The following is a 25,004-nucleotide window of genomic DNA, read 5'->3' on the forward strand; positions in this document are numbered from 1 at the left end:
CAGGTGGGGCTTTCAATAACTGTATTATTTCCCCTCAAACTAGTACAATAAGTATCCACGTACTCTTCACCTAGATTCACCAAGTATTAACATGTTACACTTGCCTTTTTCCTCTCTCTATAAAACATTATGTGTCTGGTGGCTGGGAGAATGTGCCACTTGGAACTACTATAAAGAGCATGATTAACTGATGGTTCCAACTGTTACCCTTCTAGATCTACCACCATGTATTCTCAAGGCCCACCTTCTTGGGGGCTGTTTCCAGCTAATGACTGAGCTCAGCAGAAGCACTAATGGAGGCCTATTCCCACAAGACATGGGCTCCTCTAACAGGTAACATTAGCTTGAGGACTCCCCATGAGCGTAGCCAAACCCTTTTGGAACTGTTCTATAGCCTGAGACTCTTCCTGCCCAATCCCCCATCCTTCCCCCTCTCCTTCACAGGTGTCAGCCTGCCCTGTGGTCTGAACGCCCTCTCCCACTTCCCTCTTTTCTCCCTTATTCTTCACAGGCATTTCCCCCCAATAAATCTCCTATACATCTAATCCCATCTTGGCATCTACTCATCAAAGTACCCAAACTAACACCATGTGTGTATGTGTGGGTGGATGGGAGCTGAACCATGAGAGCAAGTTGCAGACACCATGAAACTTTAATCTTAAATACTTCAGCATGCATTTCCTAAGAATAAGGACATTTTCCTACATAATCAATTACAAAGACCACATTCAGGAAAATTTAAGTTGACACAATACTTTAATATATATATTACATACTCAAATTTCTGATTTCCCCAGTGATATCCTTTGTAATTTTTTTTTTGATCCAGAATTCAGCCAAAGAGGATATATTACATTTAGTTTTCTTGTCTCTTTAGAATCCTTTAATCTAGAACAATTCCACAGCTTCCCCCCAACCCCAATTGTTCATTTTCCTTATGTTAAAACATTTTTTTTGAATTTCTGAAAAGTCTTGGCCAGTTGTTTTGCACAATGTCTTTCAATTTAGATTTGTTTGTTTTCTCATGAATTGGGCCAAACATTTTTGCCAGGAATACAACATAGGTAATGTTGTATCCTTCTTAGTGCATCATATCAGGAGGTCCATGGTGTCAATTTGTCCCATTTTTGGGGATATTGATTTTGATACCTTAATTAAGGTATTGCTTTTAGTAATTTTAAGATTAGAAGAACTAATGTGGGTTCTATATTCAAGATAAAGTCAATCTTGAGATTATAAAACAAATGGAGTACCAGCTAAAGAGAGCATAATTGACCCCAGTAGCAACAATTTTATTATAAACCCACTTTCAGGATTTATTCAAGTTTTATATTAAGTTTTGGGAGAAAATCCTTCATGGGTTACTCACATTTCTGCATGTTTTGTCAGGAGAGGCACTGACTGCCTTTATTCTGGACTATCTTTTCAAAAATGTTTGTATAGTGAACAGTTTAGAAAGATATTGTATCTCCCTTCAGAGCAAAAGGTAGGTTGGCTTACAACCCTGGAAGACAATGTATCCCTTCAGAGCAAAGAGCAGGCGCGTTTACTGCCCATTATAAAATACTTGCATTCTCTAAGCACAGGGTTCCACTGCAGCTGTCACCTGACTTCCCTTTGTCACCCTATGGGAATTAGGGCTTGAGGAACCAACACAATGAAATGCTCATACTCTGGATATTGCTATTTTGGTGATTAATAAAGTCCTTCATCCCTGACTCAGAAATCTTGTGTCTTCTGCCAGAATCCATAAAACTATGGCAGACTAACTTGTTAGCTTTAAAGTAAGAATCTCAGCCTCTTCACAGTTCTCAAAACTTTCGTTATTTCCTACAGAAAAGCAAACTTTACTTTCCCTTTTACTATGAAGTATATGAGATCATATATAGATCACATCTCAATATTAAATTCCAAATTCCTTTAACCATAATTGGATTTATATGAGCTTACCAAATAAAGGGTTATAGTTAAATCAATCTGATGCATTCTACTTTTTAAAAAAATCATGCTGTTCTAGCTTTACTTAACTTTGACAATATTTTTTTACCTCTACACCAGCAGAGGCATCAAACACAGCCACTGCACCATCTAACACTCTTAGGCAGCGCTCAACCTCCAAGGTAAAGTCCACATGACCTAAGAAAAAGATGAGAAATATAACACCTAAAATCTTTAAACCATCACCATCACCACCACCACCACCACCACCACCACCACCACCACCACGTGATCCAGCAATCCCAGTTTGGGTACACACCCAGAATAATTGAAAGGATAATCTCAAAGAGATATTTATGCCCCCATGTTCAGAACAGCACTACTCACAACAGCCAAGGGGCAGAAGCAACCCAAATATCCATCAATGGATGAATGGTGTGTGTGTATATATATATATATATACACAAAATTTTGTATATATACAAAATGTGTTACTTCTAGGCAAAGGAATACTATGCAGCCCTAAAAAGGAAGGAAATCCTGCCACAGGCTACAACATGGATGAACCCTGAAAAATTTTGCTAAGTGAAATAAGCCAGTCACAAAAGGACAAATAGAGTACGATTCTACTTATAAGAGGTATCTAAAGTAGTCAATCTCATAGATCTAGAAAGTAGAATGGTGGTTACCAGGATTCAGGGGAGAGGACAAAGAAGAAAAGTCGTTTTATGGGTATAGAGTTTCACTTCAACAAAATGGAAAAGTTCTGGAGATCTATTTCACAATAATATGAACATACTTAACACTACCAAACTGTACACTTAAAAATGGTTAAGACAGTAAATTTTATGATATATATTTTTTTTACCACAATTAAAAAAAAAACACATACACAAACAGAAAAGCCTCAAAGTAATGCAGCACCTCTGCATTGCTGAAACAGCACTATACCTGGTGTGTCAATTAGATTGATTCTATACCCCTTCCAATCGAATGTAACAGCAGCTGATTGAATAGTTATGCCTCGTTCTCGCTCTTGAGTCATGAAATCTGTCACTGTGTCTCCGTCATCAACATCTAACCAGGAAAAAAAATGACACAGTTAGGCTTAAAAGTATATTTTATAGGTCTTTGGTATCTACCTGACATAGTTTAATTTGCTCTAAGAAAAACTGTTTACAAAATATTTGGTTTAATATTTAGAGCCCTTAATCATTCTCTAAATAAATCATCATTCTAGAAAAAGATTTTTCAGCTGATGAGTAATTCTTCCATAAAAATAATTTTTCTGTAATAACTAAGATTAAACTATTTTAATATTTTAATTTTACTGAACCATATACTTCTTCCATTTTTTTCCTAGTTTAACTTTCATTATCCCATCCTTATCTGACGTTCCTCACACCTGATCCCTTGACAGGAGGCAGAGTAATGCCATAAAAGAGCACAGACAGACCAAATTTAAATCCCAACTTTATCACTTCTCTACAATCTTGAGCAAGTTACTTAACCTAGTTTTTAAAATACGGCTAATAAAGCCAACCTTGCTGGATTGTTATAAGAATGAAATGAAACTATATATATAAAGTACCTAGCTCAGTAAATGGTAGCTACATGCAATAACGTAGAGAAAAAATTCCTCCAAAGTTAAATCATCTTTTACAAACCTTTCTTATTACTAAATTTTCCTTTTAGGATTTATTTATACAAATATAAATAAAGTCTTCTATAGTATAAAGTCATGGATAAAATTTATCCTGACTACCAAAAAGGTCACTCAAATTACTCTGCAGTAAAATTCTTGAATTATGCATTTTACTCTTACTCTTATTCAGTAAAAGAAATGACAAAGAGCTGATCTTTACCAATCAAAATTCAAGTTATCATGGCCTTATACTACCACTGCTTATGTCAGCATTAAACCTCTAAAATGCTAGTTACTCCATATCATTTTTGTGTGTGTATATGTGTGTATAAATATACACACACACAAATGCACCAACAGAGGGGAAAATAGCAAGAAAAATGTATCTGTTAGCAACTCTAAATATCAATGTTAAAGAATTGTAACAGTATTGCCAGTTATTCACAATATAACTAACCGAGAAAACAAGTATCATTAAGAAGACAAAGACCAAATAACTAACCAGAGGTTCTAAATAAGGCAGTAAGTTTCTAAGACACTCAAAAAATAAAAATTTGCACAAAGATAAAGATCTTTATTTCCTATTATTATTTTTAAATATAAATTATTTATTTATTTATTGGCTGCGCTGGGTCTTCGTAGCTGCGCGCGGGCTTTCTCTAGTTGCGGTGAGTGGGGGCTACTCTTCGTTGTGGTGCACGGGCTTCTCATTGCAGTGGCTTCTCTTTGTTGTGGAGAATGGGCTCTAGGCACGCGGGCTCAGTAGTTGTGGCTTGCGGGCCCTAGAGCACAGGCTCAGTAGCTGTGGCACATGGGCTTAGTTGCCCATGGCATGTGGGATCTTCCCAGACCAGGGCTCGAACCCGTGTTCTCTGCATTGGCAGGCAGATTCCCAACCACTGTGCCACCAGGGAAGTCCTATTATTTCTTTATGATTAAACATATGACTAATAAAATCAACCTTGGATCAACAAATTCTGCCACAGTTGGGATAGTTTCTAGGCCTCTGGCCTGAACCAGAAAAGAACCTCAAAACATATCTAGTTTGTGTGTGTGTGTGTGTGTGTGTGTGTGTGTGTGTGTGTGTGTGTGTGTGTGTGTGTGTGTGTACATGTGTGTATATATATGTAGCTTATATATATATATATATATATATATATATATATATATATATATATATATATATATATATTCCTAGAGTAGTCAGATTCATAGAAAAAGAAAGTATAAGGGTGGTTTCCAGGGGCTGGGCAGAGGGGGCAATGGGGAGTTGTTGTTCGATGGACATATAGTTTGGGCTTTGCAAGATGAAAAAGTTCTGTAGAATAGTTGCAAACAATGTGAATATACTCAACACTATTGAACTGTACACTTAGAAACGGTTAAGACGGTAAATTTTATGTTATGTTTTTTTTACCACAATTAAAAAAACCTGTTTACTTGAAAATTGCCTGCGTCCACCTCATCTAGACCCTCGACTCAAGGATACACTCAGGGGATATGCGGGAAGGATTCTAATCAGATTCATGATACAAAAGAGGAAGCCTAACAATGTTCAGTGTTTTGCTGTCTGTTATTTCCCCATTTACACAGCAATAAATTCTATGAGAAATTCATGTGCTTATACATTTAGGAACCTATCATCATGAAGATTCTAATCGTGAGTGGTTTTCTCCTCTATAGCTATTAAGTCTCAGCCAATTCCAAGGGTCTAGAGAAATGGGTCTCAATAAAGCGCATTTCAAAATCACTGCGGAGCTTTTGAAAAAGACATTAACTTCTACTTCTGGTATTGCTGACCTGATGACCTCCATGTCACATTTCAAAACAAACTGTTTCACCAGAGATAAAGGCACTTCATAATGATAAAAGGGTTGATTCATCAGAGAAATATAACAATCATAAATGTGTATGAGTCAAATACAAGTTTCAAAATACGTGATGCAAAAATACAGACATCCAGGCCATACCCAGACATGCTGAATCTTAATTTTCAGAGTGGATTTAGGGCATTGTTATTTAAAAACAAAACAAAACAAAATCTTTAAAAGATACATGGGCATTAAATGTGCATGCCTGGTCAAGAATCACAGTTTTGGGACTTCCCTGGTGGCGCAGTGGTTAAGACTCCGTGCTCTCAATGCAGGGGGCCCGGGTTCAAACCCTGGTCAGGGAACTAGATCTCACATGCATGCTGCAACTAACAGTTCGCATGCAACAACTAAGGAGCCCACCGGCTGCAACTAAGGAGCCGGTGAGCTGCAACTGAGGAGCCCGCCTACCACAACTAAGACCCAGCACAACCAAATAAATAATAAAATAAATAAAATTAAAAAAAAAAGAACCACTTTAAAAATTAATTAATTAATTAATTAATTTTTAATTTTTGGCTGTGTTGGGTCTTCGTTTCTGTGTGAGGGCTTTCTCTAGTTGGGGCAAGCGGGGGCCACTCTTCATCGTGGTGCGCGGGCCTCTCACTGTCGCGGCCTCTCTTGTTGTGGAGCACAGGCTCCAGACGCGCAGGCTCAGCAGTTGTGGTTCACGGGCCTAGCTGCTCCGCGGCATGTGGGATCTTCCCAGACCAGGGCTCGAACCCGTGTCCCCTGCATTGGCAGGCAGATTCTCAACCACTGCGCCACCAGGGAAGCCCAGAACCACACTTTTTGACATACTATAATAAAAAAGTAAATTCAAAACTTAGGTAAATTATACTATTACTGGGGGTTAAGGATTAACGAAATCCTTTCTTGTTCTGCATGAGAATTTGACCTCTGGTTAACCTTCTGGCTCTCTTCTCCTAGAGCCCAGAAAACAAGTATGCCAACTGCATTGCTAGGCAACACACCTACGGAAAAAATAATTTCTGATTGGTAAACTACATCTGACCTGGGAAGAATTAATAATGAATTATAAATACCTGATGAAGACACATAGCTTTAGGCTTCCCCGAGTGGGGTACGGCATGCCCCTTGTGGGAAACCAGGAAGATGACCCACGGAGCTGTAACAAGAGATGCTCATTCCTACGGGGCATGAGTCTTCTAAGCTAGGGTGGCTCCTGTGAATCTTGTTACCTTGCAACTAAGCTATCACTTTTGGGTGGCCAAAGAAGACAGTTCCCACATAGCTATGTGGACTGCTATAAGAACTTCTGTAGAAAGAAACACCTATTGCTGGTCTGCTGGTAAGCTACGTTTCCTGTCTCACAGCCTTCTGAATAGACCAGTGCCAACTATAGCCCAAGACAGTCTTGTGAGTCTGATTGTTTAATTGAACCTAAAAAGACCCTTTGGTGAGTACTGTAACTACCTTAACTTTATGTTGTGGTTTAGACAGCAGTGCCTCCATGCCATATGCAAGATCTCTAGGTTGACTTCTTAATCAAAATATTTTCCACTGATGTTTTTTCTAATGGGGGGCAGGGTGAGAGGAGGAATCCATTCTAACCTCCCAGTGATCTTGTGTATCCAGAATAATACAATATTCTTTCTGTGGTGGTAGTTTTTCCTGCATCAATATGAGCCATAATTCCAATATTACGGATTCTGTTTAAAAGGGGAAAAATTAAAAAAAAAGATGTGTATTATAAGGTGGACATTACTAAAATTGTAAAACCAAAATATCTATGTTGCACAAATTTCAAAGCTGGTTGGTATTTCAACAATTTATATAATGGTGTAAAAACTAGAAAAATGGAAAACATATCACTGTCACATTACTCTGACAAAACAGCTAAGTAACAAAAGAGCTAACTACAATTTTGTGACTATCTTATATTTATTTCTATGAAAAGTGTGCTGTTGCTACATTAAAAATTTTTAGCATTGAATTGAGACAAGAAAATAGCTTTTAAGATATATACCAACATCTATTTATAGTTAACTAGCTAGGGCAGGAAGTTACAGAAATTAGAGCATTCACTAAATGCTGAATTAAGCCTGTGTGAAAAACCTGTAACTTTTCATGGCAGCCTATGGAAAAGACAATATCAATGATAGTACTTACTTAGCAATAGGAGGATTGATGATGGAATGAAGGGACTTGATATCATTTCCTATTAAACCTAATGGAAAGAGTGTTAAAATTGAACTGTTAAATTTAAAGAAAATTTCCTTTAATTTATAAATAAGAAATTAAAAGAATTTTAAGCAAATAGTAAAATTACTATTAAAGAAAATCCAATTAAAGTAAAATTCAAGCTAAATATAACACTCATTTACCTAAAATTTATTTTCTAGCGATCTCTAAAAAAACCTGTGGATGACAATAAAACAAGATAAGTTTTTAAACATCAATTTCTAGATTATATCCTTCGAAAAATATAGATTTACCCCAATCTCTGCCACCTGCTACAATTCTATAATAGAATTCTATAATAAATAGAATTGCAAAAGTAGAATTAATGTTCATAACAATAACCTTCAGGCACTAGTAGATCTTGAACCAAAAAAAAAAAAAAAGCACAGTCCTGTAAACCTACATTGTCAAGGTTTGAAGAGCAAAGAGTGATACTCATATCAGCTGATAATGAGTTTTTGTACAACTTGAAACCTACCTTCCCTCAGCAATTCCAAGGACACGATACCTATAAAGACAGCCTGGTAGGTATCACTGAATAGAAGCTATAATAATCTAATACTTGTAAAAGGCCAACTTGTAAAAACTAACAGTATTTCTGGAAAAAAAAAGTCCATAATGACTTACTCCATGCTTACCATTTATTCTATTAATACTAAAGAAACAATGCAGCTACATTTATAAATTTAATCTATACCTTCCTGCTATTTAAACCAGCTCTCCTAAATTTCTATAATAAATTATGATGACTTCTATTACATTTTGAAAACCTGATGGCAGTTTGAAGACTGAAAGATAATCTGTACTGCTATAGATAAATTTGTACGGGCAAAATATAGAAACCCAGATATAGACCAATAATGCAGAACATTAAATTCACATGCCTTTAAAAGTCACACAGCCAACTGGTATTTTTACTCCATTATTCTCACATGACAAAGATGGTAATGAGAACAGCTACAGAATGAAGCTACAGGTGACCCTTGAACAACACAGGTTTGAAGTGTGTGGGCCCACTTATCCAAGGATCTTTTTCAATACATGCATGCTACAGTACACAATTTGCAGCTGGCTGAATCTGTGCACATGGAACTGCAGATGCGGTGGGCTAACTGCAAAGTTTTATGTGATTTTCAACTGTTCGAGGGGTCAGCACCTGTAACCCCCTCATTGTTCAAGGGTCAACTGTAGTTTCACTAAGTCTCCCACATGCTTGCTAACTTCACACACAAGGACATTCAGAATTACAGTACAATTGACCTTTGAACAACTTGAAGATGAGGAGTGTCAACCCCTGTGCAGTCAAAAATCCGAGTATAACTTCACAGCCTGCCCTGTGCATAAATCATTCCTCTGTATCCTCAGTTCCGCATGGGCATCCAACCAACCGTGGATCATGTAGTACTGCAGTACCCATTTAGTGAAAAAATTCTGCATATAAGTGGACTCTTACATGGTCAAACTTATATCGAAGTTCACATCTGTGCTGTTCAAGGGGCAACTGTAGCCAGTTCCTCAGCCTTCAGGCTTTTAATAGCCGTATTACCTAACCTAATCTATCCCAGATAAATATTAAACCAAACTACTCTTAAGAACCCTCAAAATAAATTATCCTGTTAAACCTCTATTAACAGAAAATACTTTTGAATAAAAACCAGAAATGAACTAGGAAAATCAACATTTTACAGCAAGAGCACTCTACAAGTAGACTCACCTGCTAAACCTTTGAGCTGACCCTTCCCTTTGCTCAGCTCATGAGGATGGACAGCAGATGAGGAACATAAGCGTACTGGTACTACCTCCTAGCATCTATCAGAATACGCCAACTCCTAATAATCTCAAGGAAATAGCCAAGAAGTAAAAGGGAGCCACTGTTTTCAAAATGGTTGGAGACCCCTAATAAGGGAGATGCTTGCAAATGAGAGACAGAGAGAAAGAGAAAGAGAAAGAGAAAGAGAGAGAGAGACACAGAGAGAGAGAGAGAGAGAGAGAGACAGAGACAGAGAGACAGAGAGAAAAGGGAGAAAGCAAGCAAGCAGTTTAAGTAAAATGAGAAGAATCTAACATTTGTACCTGGTAGGGAACTGTAATTTCTTCCAAGAAGCACATGTAGCCTTAATCTTTTTAGACTTGCTCTTATTTTAGAGGAACACATATTCTAGTAAAGAGAAAAACAAACAACGTTAATTTTATTTTAGCATAACTAACTACTGTAGTTTTAACATCATAATTATGCTTTGAATCTCCATATAGTAGTGTCAATTTATTAACTCCAATTCTTTTAAAAAGTGACAACACAAAATTACACTACAATAAAAAATAAGGATAAAATTAATACTGCTTGCTCTTTTGAGCTGACCTTAGATGATGGCTCTCCTAGACATGCAGCATTAGCATCACAGGGATCTTATTTGAAAGACAAATTCTCAGGACCCATTCCAGAGAAGAGAATCAGAAACTCCAGGGATAGCGCCCAACAATGTGTTTTAACAAGCCCTCCAGGTGATTCTGATAGCTGCAGTTTGAGAATGACCCTAAAGTTTCCAGAGAGCCAGAAAGGTTAAATAAGGTTGCTAACCCTGGATACCCCTTGGTTCTCCTTTAAGCCTATTAAGAGCTGGTGGGGGTCATGAACTCTGAAACCATTAGGTGTTTTCACCTAGATTTGCAACAGTGGCTACATATTAGAATCACCTGGAGAGCTTTTAAAAAACATTCGGGGGATGAGGAAGGAAGGGAAGTTGGAGGAACTATGGCATTTTTAAAAGCTCCCCAGGTATCTTCTCCTAATGTTCCCACATAGAGGTTGAATGTTCTCCATCGATTTATCCCTGGACCACTAAATACATATTTAATGGCTGTCAATATATTTGGAATTGTAGTTAGTGTATGTAGTGATTTTGGGCTGCCACAATCTGCCTTTCATGGTGTCACAGAATGCATACCTGTGCCTTCTGTATTATTTCTACATTAGTTACCAAGTTTCTGGCAATAAAACACTATTATTCTAAGCAAATATATTAAGAGTAGAGAAGAGACTCAAACTATTTAAATTTCTACTTCATAATGGCCAGGGTAAGACAGCATCACCTGTCACAGGGTGTACAGTCTGAAAGCATCAGAAATGAAAACACTGAAGAAAAACTGTGCAACTCCTTGGGCTGCTAATGACCTCAAAAATGGAATACAGATAGTCTCAAAATGATAAAGCATACTTCTTGTTGATTACAGGTTCTCTCATATCCCCTGTTAAGAAACTGCTGATATACTAGTATATGAGATACAGCAGACCTTTGGGGAAGTCAAGTAACTGAAGTTGTTGAAGTACATTTAATTTTACAAGAAAAACTTACGTTAATGTGCAAGCTGGATATTTTCTTATGATTCATTGCAAATATCCTCAGATTGGACATCTTGGACCTCTAAACTGTTATTCTCTGAAAAAGAAATATACAAAATTACAAAACTAAATTTATGTATTACATGTAAGACATATGTAAGTAAGGCAAATGTAATATATTAGGTAAAAATGTATTACTTTTAAAAACTAGGAATAATATTTGTAGCTATCAAAAAGAAAATGCGTAATTCAGAAAATGAAAGCTCAAACTAAACATGAGAAATATGGTCCCTTATTTTTTCAACATCCTTTAACTCTTCAAGAAAGATATGAAGAGGGACTTCCCTGGCAGTCCAGTGGTTAAGACTTCACCTTCCAATGCAGGAGGTGCAGGTTCGATCCCTGGTTGGGGAGCTAAGATCCCACATGCCTCGAGGCCAAAAAACCAAAATAAAAAACAGAAGCAACATCTTAACAAATTCAATAAAGACTTTAAAAATGGTCCACCTCAAAAAAATCTTTAAAAAAAAAAGAAAGAAAAAAGAAAGATATGAAGATACTGTAGAAAAAGATACATTGAAATTACAAAAATATATCATACCACCCAAAAACCACTTTTATGTAAAAATGAAAAACAGAATTAAGTATAGAAAGGTAAGCATCTACATGTTAACTTGGTAATTTCTCACTGATAGTATAACTTTTGGGTTTATTTGTATATTGATTTTCCTTCCATAAATATGTAAATATGTATTTCTACCATGTAAAAAATATACAGAAGTAAATCCTCTTCTTCTATGATCACGGAAACTAAGCATCTTTAGTTTAAAAACGTTTACTAAATATTCACGATGCATCAAGTACACTCTCAAAGCTATGAGAAATGCATGGAAGTATATGAGACTGAGGGGGGTGGGCAACAGGTAAACAGAAAAGGTTAAACCACTGTGCACCATGTTATGTAAGAAGGCATGTCAAAACTTATTATTATTCCTCCTAAATCTGCTCCTTTCTGTATCTGAAGACAGAAACATTCACTACCCTTATTTAGGAAGTCACCAAGTCCTTTTGATTTTATTTCCTAAATATATCTTGAATCCATTCCCCCTTCTTCATTTCCAATGCCAAAGTTCAGAATGTTTGCAAAATCATGCATGTTAGATCCATTCTAAAATAGAACAATGGATTCTACCATAACAGAATACAAAGAGCTCACTACTATGGTTTGATCCCACATTGCAACTAACCTTTAAGAAACCATCACTTGTCAAAACCTGGTATAACATCTAAGACGGTCCACAATTTTCTGAAAAGACTATTAAAATACTCCTCCTTTTCCCAACCACATATATGTATGCTGCTAGATTTTCTTCAGACACTTCAACCAAACATTTTACAAATATATATACAGTAACATAATAAATACAGAAGCAGATATAAACTGTTTTCTGTTAAGCCAGGCATTAAAAAGACTTGCAAAATTGTAAAGCAATATAAAACATTCTTCAAACAAAATCATTTTTGTTTTTGAAAATATATTTTTCATAAAAGTATATTAATTACATTAATATTTAATGGTTTATTATTTTTAATGAATTATTAAAACATTTTAAAGTTTTGTTTTCATTTCTAGTATTTGAATATCAGTTACAACCCATACAAACAAAACTGTTCATTCTGACTCATTTTTAAGAGTGTGAAGGGTTCCTATAGACCAAAAATTTTAAAAACTTATTCTAGCACTGTGTTTCCTAAAGTGACTGCCCATGATTATTTTACGTTATTATAAGTAAAAAAAAAAAAAAAAAAAAAAACTAAACAAATGTTAGAAACAATAGCCAACAAAATCTGTGATCTTGTAGTGTTGCTTATGATGAAATTATTTACATAAAAATGTGAATTTAAGGAAAAATAGTAATTAATAGCGCAGGTAATTCAGTTGTCAGTCTTAAAAAAGTAGTACTCAGATCACTTAAGTGGGAAACACTGCTTGAATCCATTTCTTGACACATACCTTTCAAGTAAACAACCTCATCTTGTCAATTCCCTACTTAAAAACCTGTAAAGGTTCTTAATACAACAAATCCTGTCCCTAATTACCTTCACAGCCTTGTACTCTCCTACTCCCTACTCTATTCCAGGAGTTCTAGCCAAAATTCCTCTAAAACACTGTGCTGCAGTTTCCTTCACCACAACCCCGTGTCAGTAGACTGGCTTTATTGCACTCAGGCAAGTGGACCCAAGCCTGGTTTGGTAACATAAGTACTCACTAAAAACTGTGACACCTGATGGTATAAAAACGGCAAGTAATGAGAAAAAACAGGTAAATACCCATTCTACATTATCAACAAGTTACGCGACCAATAAACAAAAGAATCCGTGGACTATTTTTTTTTTTTTAAATCGGTGTACTATCAGGCCTGTAAGGTTTAATACACAAAAACAGGAATCACGGGACACTAAAGTACAATCACAACATACATTAGCATAAAAGCACAAATGAAGATGATGTTGCTGAGGATAAAGTAATGTAGGAACAGAGATTCTGAAGCATCAAGTTAAAATAGTCTGTGTTTGCATATGGTATTTGTTACTGTACTTAGTAATTTTTCCTAAATTAGAAACTTCAATTTAGATTTGTGTCATATTCACTGTTTCTTAAAAAAGTATCAAATATGAATTAGGCCAATATGTTCATTATTGATTAATGTCAATCCCTAATGTTATCTTTGCTCTTTTTCTCTTTATATTGAATAGATCATCTCAAGCTATCTATCTAAACATTCATTTTCACTACAGAATTTATGTCGCAAGTTCTAAAACAAGCTATTTATCTAAATTTTAAAAATTAGTTTTAGCCTTTAACTTCATTCAAGAAAAAAGCTTGGCAAATCAACTTTTACTTGCTAAAAAAAAATGCTCAGTAGTTAAAGATACTCTTAAATTTAGGTCAACTGGACTGAAAAAGCCCCTTCCAATTCCCTGTTCATCTAACATTCATTGGAGCAACACAAGGAGCTGATAATTGGAAACATGAAAATGAGTAACACATGACGCCCATCCTCAAGAAAAATATTACGTTTAACAATCCTGCATATCACAAAAACATTTCATTCATAATACTTTCTGCATGGCTCTTACTACTGTACCTGTTCTTCCTCTTTAACAAAAATAAGCTTCATTTTTTAACACCATGCAATTTATAAAGCAGCTCTCACATCTCCTGGCTTATTCTTCTAAACTATACCAATAAATACTGTCAAAGTTTCATACAGATCAAAGGAATACATTTTTATGCTTCTGACCGCCAAAATGCAAAGACTGGGTATCTAGTATATACTTGTAGATGTACCAAAGTAGTGACGATACCCAACTTGGCTACTGCCAGTTACATAGGAAGAAATTTTTTAAGAGACCTTTTTGTTGACATTGATCAGTTCAGGCCATTTTTATCCCACAATCACAGCTGAAAGAACAAATGATAACCAACACAGCCATAACTTTGCCTCGTCTATTTCACACAAATCAAAATGTGACTATTGCTTAACCTCTAAAACATTTATTTTCTGATTCAGAAGGGAAAAGGGCATTATGGCTTTGAGAGTTGTACATGAAAAAACATGAGTTCACAATTTAAACAAACCTATTAAAAATTTCTATAAACTGACAGGAAACAGGGTAAATCTCACAATGTTAAGCAAAAGAAAACAACACAAAAAAGTTCATACTATATGATTCCAATTATGTCAAGTTTAAAACAGGCAAAACTAATCCATTCTGTTAGAAGTCAGGATAGTGTGTACCCTTGAGAATGACAGTTACTAGAAAAAGGCACGAGGAGGGCTTCTCAGGTGCAGGTAATTTCTTGATTTAGGTGCTGCTTATACAGGTATATTCAGGTTTTGAAGACTCCACTAAGAACGTTCATCTACAATATGCATTTGTCTGCCTGTCATAATTATAACACATCAATAAAGTCTTTTAAAAACTCTCCATAAACTTTTAATTATACCAGAAATGTCAAGTGGGCCCTTTACTTGTGGTGGAAAACGCCAGACTAGGCTTTACAGTCAGAGGACTTGCTGGAGTCCCAAGTCTTCTGTGATCTCTGACAAATCACTTCAAATCTGAGCCTGTCTTTTCATCTATCACATCACAGGATCCACATGAGAAGGAAATTCAATTATCAACAAGAATTTATTGTGTGTCTACCACTGCCTTCTAAGTAATGGGGTTAAAAGTAGTGAACAAAAAACAATCCAACAATCCCTTCCCTCATCCTGTCCCTATCCTAATCAGTGGATACAAACAATAAACAAAATAAATAAATAAAATACATAGCATCTCCTATGGTGATAGGTGCTACAGAGAAGAATTAAGCAGGAAAGGGGAACTGGGGCAGTAGTAACTATAAAAAAGGAGCTCATGGAACGTCTCAATAAAACAGTGACCTGAATCAGGTGAGGAAGGCAATACCAGGGGGAAGTGTATCCCAGGAAGAGAGATTACGTAATTTACTCTACTTGAAAATATACAAATGCTAGTTAGAATTAGTTCGGGTTTTAAAGGAAATAAGTCACATTAGAAGATGAAGCCTTAAAAAAAAACTGCCTCAAATCCAAGCTCTTAAGACTTAGGGCGACAATAACAATGAAGTTCCAGACCGTGAGGGTAATTAAGGCAACTTCAACGACCGTACAGTAAAACGTAAAACCGACAGCTTTCCTCGGTACCACTAGAGGACCACTAGATGCAAACCCACTCGGCACCGTCCTGGGCACCAAAAGGCCTCAGAAATTTCGGAAATTAGTCCGGAAAAACAGGACGCTGTCTTTCTTTTCTGACGGCTGTTAAGGCCCAGTAATTTACTTTCCTCTACAGTAAGTTTTCATTCCTCTGCACCCTTCTCAATCGTGTACACAACATTACACACCGTGACAGGAACCAAGACCCGTCGCTCTCGCCAAAGGCGAGAGAGAAAGGCCCACACGTGGGCGGACACCGAGGTGAGGGGCCGGGACGCCCTGCAGTCCTCGTGCTTGCCTGGCTGTAGCATCCTGGAAGGTCGCCAGTGGCCATCTTGGGCCTAGGCACGCGGGAGTCACACGGCGCGGCCCCGTACCCACCTGGCACTTGGTCGCATTCCGGGGGCCGGCTTTTTCCCGCCGGGCTGGTGAGAGCCGATGTGCGGGCTGCACCCTACGGTGCAAAGGCCGCACGTCGCGACGCCCTACCTCCGAGAACGCCCTACCCGTGAGCGGAACTTACATCTTCTTCCCTCCGCCTCCGGCGACGCCTCTTTTCACCACTTCCGGCGGTGCCCCACTCAAAAGCAGCCGGCCAGCAACTTCTGTTCTTCGAGCTGAAAGTGGAGAACGGAGGCTCGGAACGGCTGTGTGGCGCTTTCTCTGGAGTCGGTCGAGTTACAAGAGTCCCTTTCCTGTCGCGGGCGGCGCGGGGTTGGCTCGTGGGTCTCTAAGACCAGAAAATTGAGAGCTTCTTCGCGCCCCGGCGGCTGCACCCGGTGGCTCGGCGGCAGTCACCATGGTGAGGAGGTCGCCTCGGGAGCTCGCGACTTAGGGCGTCAGAGGTGGCGGGGCCTGGGGGCCCAGGAGCGCTGGGGCTAGCGGTGAGGGGTGGTAGGCGGAAGTGAGGTGCAGTTAAGGGAATGAGAGTGGACTCCGTGGGGTGCGCTCCGAGGAGTGAAAACAACTTCAGTCTCGGGCCATAGAGTGGGGTATTTGCCCGAGCACAGGCTTTTGGAGCCAGACAGGTTTCACTCTGTTAAATTCCTGGCTTCGTCCAAAGTTGTGTGACCATCAGTGCCAGAGCCTAGTGATAACTCTACACCGTAGGCTTTAATCCCGCATCAATCCTCATCTCTGCCGAGGAAACCGAAGGTATGCCCTGCCACCGGCCAAGCAGCTAATGAATTGCAGAGCCGGGCTTATAGCCCAGATCTGTCTGCCAGACCCTTTGTCTTTCTACTACATGTCTAATCTCTGTTTCTCTGCAAAGTGGCATTCCACATACCTTTTTCATGGTTGCTGCCAGGTGTATGTGATAGCAGTTGAAAACACCACACGATATCTAGTACCTTGTTGATTGTTACATAGCGTTATTCTCCGTGCTGGAGTTGGCTTTACACCGTTGTTTTATTTTTGTAGTGTTAAAGTACAAATAGACTGGGGCCGCGTGTTTAAAATAAAACAATATTGGCGTATAAAACAGGCACTTAAAAAGCAAAAGGGGATCCCATACGTTGCTCATGAAACGCAAAATAGTACAGCCACCTTGAAAACAGTTTGGCATATGTCCACACAAAGACTTATATGCAAATGTTTATTCACTAAGAACTGGAAACAACCCAAACATCCGTCAACTGGTAAATGAATAAACAAACGGTGGTATATCCATAAAATGACTACTTGTCAAAAGAAATGAAGTATGGATACGTGCAACAACATAAAAGAATCTCAAAAGCCTTATGCTAAGTGAAAGAAGCTAGATGCAAAAGGCTACATACTGTAGATTCCATTTACATTTCATTCTGGGAAAGGCAAAACTAGAACAATAGATATCAGATTGGAGATGGAAAAAGAGGATTGACTTCAAAGGGGAACTTTCTGGGGTGTTGGAAATATTCTCAATTTTGATTGTGGTGGTTACAGAGCTGTGTAGCTTGTCAAAACTTACAACTCTATATCTACACTTAAGGGCACATTTCATTGTATGTATGTAAATTATACTTCAATAAAACTGAGTAAAATGTTAAATTTTAAAAAAGTATGATGATGATATTGAAAAACCAGATTATCGATGTTCAGAAGAGAGAGATCCTAGAATCAGATCGTCCCTTTTGTGGTCCAGTGGATTTTGGACAGTTCTCTTCAATGAACAGTAACTTTCACTGAGTTTATTACAGATGTAAATCCTGATGCCTCGTATCATTCAGGATCAAAATTTATTTAACTTACATCATGTCACTAGGCTTAATAGTGCAAGAGTTATTTAATCAAGTGAGCAGTGGATGACCTAGGACCTTCTATACTTTATATGCTACTCAAAAGAAAGTATTTTAGAATAATTCTGTCAGTGATTTTTTAAAAATTAAAGTAACACGTTTTGCAACGTTATAGCCACAAAATGAATATATCGAGTTACACCGTAAGCGCTATGGATATCGTTTGGATTACCATGAGAAAAAGAGAAAGAAGGAAGGTCGAGAGGCTCATGAACGTTCAAAGAAGGCAAAAAAAATGATTGGTCTGAAAGCTAAGCTCTACCATAAACAGCGCCATGCTGAGAAAATACAAATGAAAAAGACGTAAGTGATAATTTATTTGTTGTATCAAGTTAGTCTTTTGAGTAATAATTATTAAAACCAATAATCCTGAATCTTTTTCATTCTTGGTAGTATTAAGATGCATGAAAAAAGAAACACCAAACAGAAGAATGATGAAAAGACTCCACAAGGAGCAGTACCTGCATATCTACTGGACAGAGAGGGACAGTCTCGAGCTAAAGTACTTTCCAATATGATCAAACAAAAACGAAAAGAGAAAGCGGTGAGCAATAAAAATTGAAGTCTTTGTTTTTGTTGCCGTTGTTCAGGAGAATTACTTAAATACATATTTGAGGTTCTTAGTTTTGTTTCTTCAGTTAAATGGAAAAATGAAGTCCAACTATTTCCATTATTTAGATGTTGAAGTCTTTGTAAATTTCATTTTATATAAAATGTTTAAGTAATAAAAAAATGTGCTTTCTCACCATGAGAACATTCAACAGGATTTAAAATTTTTTTTAGAATGCCATGTGTCTTTAGTTTTAAACAATTATTTAAAACAGCTTCTTATACTTGACAACTCCTAATGTTGTGCTGTTGTGGAGAAGGATACAACTGCTTCTTGTTTTTGCTGCCCTGCAATGCCAAAACTGGTTAAAAAGTAGAATAGTGGAAAGCATCCTAAGTGATTTGACTTAGATAAAAATTGAGCAACTAAAAAAAATAAATACTTCTGGGTGGCACTTGGTGTCAAATTAGGTTAAATTCCGCTAAAAGCAGAGAAAAAGACATAGATACTATTTTTAAACACCTGTGGATAGACTGACAGAAATCTAGGTATCAGCAGAATATGCAGTATCTGCATTTAAAGAACTTAGTCTCCAGATTGGATTTTTAAAATCTTATTGCTTATTTTTTGATATGTAAGTATCAAAATTAGAATGGTAGAACTTTAGCACCAAAAGAAACTTCAGAGATTATCTACTTAACCCCTCTTCATTTTACAGATGAAGAAGAGACTGGAATCTAGGAGGTTGTAAATCACTCTTCACAGGCGCTTATCTGTGAAATGGTAGAGTTTCTTCTAGAACCTATTCCCTTAGTGATAGGTCCAGAATTCTTTCTACTGCCTTGCACTGCTTCCATTTTTTCATAGAATTTGCATTCTAGGGAGGTACAAAATATGGGGTGATGATTTTGTCTTACTAGTAAATGTAATCTAAAAATCCATTCAAGGTAGAAATATAAAGATATGTTAAGAGGTGGAGACAGTTTAGAGTAGCCAGGGCACGGAAGCAACCTAAGTGTCCATCGACCGATGAATGGATAAAGTAGATGTGGCACATACATACAATGGAGTATTACTCAGCCATAAAAAGAAACGAAATTGAGTTATTTGTAGTGAGGTGGATGGACATAGAGACTGTCATAGAGTGAAGTAAGTCAGAAAGAGAAAAACAAATACCGTATGCTAACACATATATATGGAATCTAAAAAAAAAAATGGTTCTGAAGAACCTAGGGGCAGGACAGGAATAAAGATTCAGACATGGAGAGTGGACTTGAGGACACAGGATGGGGGAGTGGTGGGCTGGGATGAGGTGAGAGAGTGGCATGGACATACATACGCTACCAAATGTAGAATGGATGGCTGGTGGGAAGCAGCTGCATAGCATACGGAGATCAGCTCGGTGCTTTGTGACCACCTAGAGGGGTGGGGTAGGGAGGGAGACGCAAGAGGGAGGGGATATGGGGATATGTGTATACCTATGGCTGATTCACTTTGTTATACAGCAGAAGCTAATGCATCACTGTAGAGCAATTATACTCCAATAAAGATGTTAAAAACAAAAAAAGGTGGAGACAGTCTTCCAGTTTTACCCTATTAACTATTTAGTAGTAAACTTAACTAGTTCCAATTAACTTCAGGCTTGTGAGGAGACAGTGCAGATCTCTAGAAAACAATTGAGCCAAAATGTTGTTGGTTACACAAAAAAGTGAATCTACTACTTTGTACAACTAAAAAATATTTGACTTTTTATTCTCATTGTCTTTTACTAACAATATAAATTTTAACTGTGGTCTGTTTTAGGGAAAATGGGAAGTCCCTCTGCCCAAAGTTCGTGCCCAGGGAGAAACAGAAGTATTAAAAGTTATTCGAACGGGAAAGAGAAAGAAGAAAGCCTGGAAGAGGATGGTTACTAAAGTTTGCTTTGTTGGAGATGGCTTTACTCGAAAACCACCTAAATATGAAAGATTCATTAGGCCAATGGTAAGACCCTGCTAGAGTGCAGTGGCTAAATATCAGTTCCTATGTTAAACTGGATAAAGTACTTGACAGTTTCCTGAAATTCCTAAAACTGATAGAAAAGAACAGGTTGAAAGATGTTTTTAGGCTATTTTTGTTATTTTAAGTTATTGATGGAATGGGTTAGCACTCTTCCACTACTGTCAAGAATCTTGTCTTCAGCTTCATAGGAGATGTGAGATGATAAAGAATTTTCATTACAGAGACTGTCAGTGAATCTTGACGTTTAAATATGACATATTAGAATCTTCATTTTCCACAGTCATTTTACTCATTGAACAAGTGATCTACTATGTGCCTGACACTTGTCTTTGAGAACAGTTAGAAAATGAGTACAATTGTTTTTTCAAGAGTTAATTCTGGTTTAGTAAGGGAAGTATCTTAATGCTTTTGAAAATACTTAGGATGCAGTCATTGACAAAAGAAAATATTAAAATGGGACTTCAATTTCTGTTGACAGCAGTGGTGGTCAAAACCAATCTCCTCTCCACCTCCCCAAATATAATTGAAGATGTATTTCTGCAGAACCCCTTTAAACAGAATGAATTAATCTGCCCACTGGATACCAGCCTGCTTACAAAAACAAAGAATCAGAGGGGAAAGTTGGCAGTGTTACTCTAGCTCTCAACCTGAATAATTTTCAATGAATTAAAATGTTGTCAAACAGCCTGCTTCTATTAAAAAAAAAAAGTTCTATTGGAACACAGCCATGCCTGTTCATTTACATATTGTCTATGGCTATTTTTTTCTACAGAGTTTGAGTACAGTATTTGTAACAGAGACCATGTGGCCGGCAAAGCCTAAAATAAGAGCTTCACTATATGGTTATTTACAGAAAATGTTCACCCATCCCTGGATTCCATCATGGACTCCCCTTATTTTGATTGTATATTCATAATCTTCTAAATATATTTTGGTAATCTTAACAAGTTCTACAGGGAGAGAATATACTAGTCAAGCTGTTCTAGGCTTTCTGTAGTTTGGCAGATACGTTTCTTATTGTGAATTAATCATGTGGCATTCTGAATGTTATGTAGGCTTGACTAATGAGTCTGTTACTAAGAATTTGATTTACTGTCATTTGCCCCCTTCCCCCCATACAGGGAAAAATCAAACTTAAGAGATTGCAAAGTGTTGTGGCTTCTAAAGTGCCTTCACCCCAGAAGACCGTATCTAGGTGACTGGGTGAATCTGGTCTCTGTAACAGAGATCTCTCTGGGCTCTCTCCAGTTTTTGACCAGTATTAACCATCAACGCAAAGAAAGCTGACAATCTTTCATCATGGAAGGTGGCTGAAGTATATAGACTTGGAGTCAAGATACTTAAGTTTGATTCCATCCTCACACTGTTTAGCCTGGGAACAAGTTATTTAACCTGCTGATCCTTGTTTTTATCGTTTAAAAAAAAATAGGGAGAGTTGTAAAGCTATCATGTTTAAATGGTGCTGTTTGTGAGCTCTAGCATAGTGCCTGGCATGCAGCAAGTCCTCAGTAAGTATAGATAACTGGACAGAAGAAAAACTGAATATGACACTTGGTAGCTATTCCATAGTGAAAACTTTTCAGAAGTATGTGTTTGGGTTTTTCCCCCACATACTTTTCCTGTAACTATCAGGTTTTTAGTCTGTAGAATTCTAAGTATTTTCTTCGATGCCTTAAGATGAGACATTCAATCCTTTTGGGGGGGGGTGGGGAGACGATTGGAAAAGATAAGCAAAAAGCATCAATATTCATCATTAACATTTTGACTCAAAACATTCTTGTGTTCGATTTACTAGGGATTACGTTTTAAGAAGGCCCACGTAACACATCCTGAACTGAAAGCCACCTTCTGCCTGCCAATACTTGGTGTGAAGAAGAATCCCTCATCCCCACTGTATACAACTTTGGGTGTTATTACCAAAGGTACTGTCATTGAGGTGAACGTGAGCGAGTTGGGCCTAGTGACACAAGGAGGCAAGGTCATTTGGGGTAAGTACAGTTTTGAATATGGGGCTGCTGATGTTGTAATCCTAAGAAGTTTTTAAGTTGACATAAAGTACAGAGCAAATTTTAATGCAGTTAAACTTGATGTGAATCAGATTTAAATCTTTAGGAAGAACACTGTAGAGTTATGAATGCAGTTCTTCTTTAGTTTACTGGTTTCAGTTACATAAGGTTTACTACATTGCTAGATATTGTTTTGATGCTTTTTATTTAAAAAGATATGAGACAAGCAGATGGGAAATTGTAATTGTAACTGAAAAATACTGGAAGAAAATAAATTGACCACAAATGGGGGGAGGCAGACAGCAAACATTGTAGCCACACTATTTCAGTAATAATTAAAACCTGAAATATGTCATGCAACAATTTTAAATTCTTTTTTCTTCATTTTCTTTGTTTTCTGCTTTCAGTACCCAGATATTTCTAAACTTTAATGTTCTTTGAAACATTAATGTTCTTTGAAACTGTATAGCTTCTTGATTGAATGCTCAATATGAGTCATTGGCACATACTTCATGTTAGTTGACCTTGGTTGGTTGTTTTTTTAAAAATAAATTTACTTATTTATTTATTTTGGGGCTGCGTTGGGTCTTTGTTGCTGCGGGCAGGCTTTCTCTAGTTGTGGTTAGCCGGGGCTACTCACTGCGGTGGCTTCTCCTGTTGCGGAGCACGGGCTTCAGGCGTGTGGGCTTCGGTAGTTGGGGCACGCGGGCTCAGCAGTTGTGGCGCACAGGCTTAGTTGCTCTGCGGCATGTGGGATCTTCCCGGACCAGGGCTCAAACCCGTGTCCCTTGCATTGGTAGGCGAATCTCAACCACTGCACCACCAGGGAAGTCCCTTGACCTCGGTTTTAAAATAGGTTAAATCGATTTGAAACTTAGTTAATACTTGATGCTTTTTCCAGTAAGAATTGTGTGGAAAAGGAGCAATGCTCAGGTCAATCCATAAGGGCTTGTTAATATAACATAGTAACAGAATGGAGCTAGCCACCATTTATAAAAACAATATTTATGTAAAAATTGTATGGAGAACTCAAGCTTGGTCTTGCGTGATTCCATTTATTTTATAAAATCTCATTTATACTACTGTCGTCCATTTTTTCTTTCTTTTTAAAAGTGGTAATTGTAAATAATTTGGGCAAAGATTATATGTATTCTTTAAAGGTAATTTTTATTAGCTAACATCCCTCCTTTTTGTTTTGTTTTCCTTAGGAAAATATGCCCAGGTTACCAACAATCCTGAAAATGACGGATGCATAAATGCAGTCTTACTGGTTTGACAGCAGATACATACAAATAACTCCTTATAATTATTGAAGACTACACACCAATCAGGAAACCATTACTCTGATATTTCTGAATACTACCAATCAGCCTTACATGTCTGCAGTCATCAAGAAAACTATTTATTCTATTGTTTAAAAAAAAAAATTAAAATGGCCTAGTTTTACAAATTGGTCTTTTGCGTCTATTTGTTTAGCGTTTAGATGTTCATAAAATTGCATGATTAAAAAATCAATTATAGAAATATCCTACTTCATCAGTATCTGCATTAATAAGTGGTACTAAGCAGTGTAGATAGATCTGTCATTATTGGAAAAGCCAGTGCAGTCGAAAACACATTTTATCAAAGGTTAGTGCACACTTAACTGTGAGGAATAGGCCAAGAAACTTTGTCACATCTAAGGCCTTACCTGAGGTCTCCTCCTCCTCACTGTAGATTATTAATCCTAAGAAATGTAGCATTAACACAGCATTTTAATGAAAATACTTCATAAAGTATATGAGAAGGAATACTACACTATAAAGTTCAAAAGAACTTAGATAAAACTTTTTACCTCTAATTAATCCTTAACTTATTCCTATAGTAAGTCAGGGAATTAGTATTTTAAACATTTTTCCCCTCTCATTCATCATATATAATGCCATATACTTGGAACTGTATTTTCTACTCAAGATGATTGATAGATACATGAAAAAAATACCAACCAAAATGTTTATACTTTTAGCATTTCTTGTATTCTAAAATTAGGGTAGTGTATTTATATTTTTAGAGTGGTAAAAATTAAGTAATTCCAGGTAAAATAGTTTTAAAAAGAAAAAGGCTGCACGGATGCCCTTAAAGAGAAATTTATTTGCAGTTACTTAGATAATATTAAAAAGGTCATGTTTTAGTCAAAAACACATTTGTGATTTGAGTTATGTTTGTGACTTCGAGCTTTAGGGTGTCTCTATATTATATTAATTTATAATCACATTAATTGTTTTCAATTCTGTTTATTTTTTTAAGTCTGTCTTGAAAGTACAACCAATGTGATTAATTGTGCCTTAAACGAAATCAGTGTCTAAACAAATTCAATATCTAAACACATCTTCACCATATGAACTTAGGGAAAATGGAAGGAATTTCAAAACACAGACCAGGAAA

At 37.0% G+C, this 25,004-nt stretch overlaps 2 protein-coding genes across 9 annotated transcripts in view; one reads left to right on the forward strand and one right to left on the reverse strand.

Moving 5' to 3' along the window:
- Positions 1 to 16,314, reverse strand: part of GFM2 (GTP dependent ribosome recycling factor mitochondrial 2) — a 46,966-nt gene extending 30,652 nt beyond the window's left edge. The window contains exons 1-7 of one of the 8 annotated variants that reach the window (XM_068535506.1): positions 16,126 to 16,314; positions 11,013 to 11,096; positions 9,733 to 9,817; positions 7,588 to 7,645; positions 7,030 to 7,127; positions 2,890 to 3,015; positions 2,048 to 2,136 (exon numbers count right to left, since the gene is read on the reverse strand). In XM_068535506.1, coding sequence (XP_068391607.1) covers positions 2,048 to 2,136; positions 2,890 to 3,015; positions 7,030 to 7,127; positions 7,588 to 7,645; positions 9,733 to 9,817; positions 11,013 to 11,072 — 516 coding nt within the window. In that variant the 5' untranslated portion in view covers positions 11,073 to 11,096; positions 16,126 to 16,314. The other 7 variants (XM_068535507.1, XM_068535510.1, XM_068535511.1 and 4 more) reach the window with 7 other exon arrangements.
- A 102-nt stretch (positions 16,315 to 16,416) lies between these two features.
- On the forward strand, positions 16,417 to 24,030 carry NSA2 (NSA2 ribosome biogenesis factor). Its single transcript, XM_068535517.1, has 6 exons — positions 16,417 to 16,546; positions 18,139 to 18,326; positions 18,417 to 18,567; positions 20,377 to 20,556; positions 22,370 to 22,562; positions 23,789 to 24,030. The coding sequence occupies exons 1-6, from the start codon at positions 16,544 to 16,546 to the stop codon at positions 23,854 to 23,856; spliced, it is 783 nt and encodes a 260-aa protein (XP_068391618.1). The 5' UTR covers positions 16,417 to 16,543; the 3' UTR covers positions 23,857 to 24,030.
- Positions 24,031 to 25,004: the final 974 nt, after the last annotated feature.

This window comes from Eschrichtius robustus, chromosome 2 (assembly GCF_028021215.1).
Source record: "Eschrichtius robustus isolate mEscRob2 chromosome 2, mEscRob2.pri, whole genome shotgun sequence".
Classification (NCBI taxonomy): domain Eukaryota; kingdom Metazoa; phylum Chordata; class Mammalia; order Artiodactyla; family Eschrichtiidae; genus Eschrichtius; species Eschrichtius robustus.

Bases quoted from the DNA above. Each gene is read 5' to 3' on its own strand.
- NSA2 (XM_068535517.1), top strand. The intron at 18,327-18,416 runs GTAAGTGATAAT...CATTCTTGGTAG, and splicing joins AAAATACAAATGAAAAAGAC to TATTAAGATGCATGAAAAAA. The intron at 18,568-20,376 runs GTGAGCAATAAA...GGTCTGTTTTAG, and splicing joins AAAAACGAAAAGAGAAAGCG to GGAAAATGGGAAGTCCCTCT.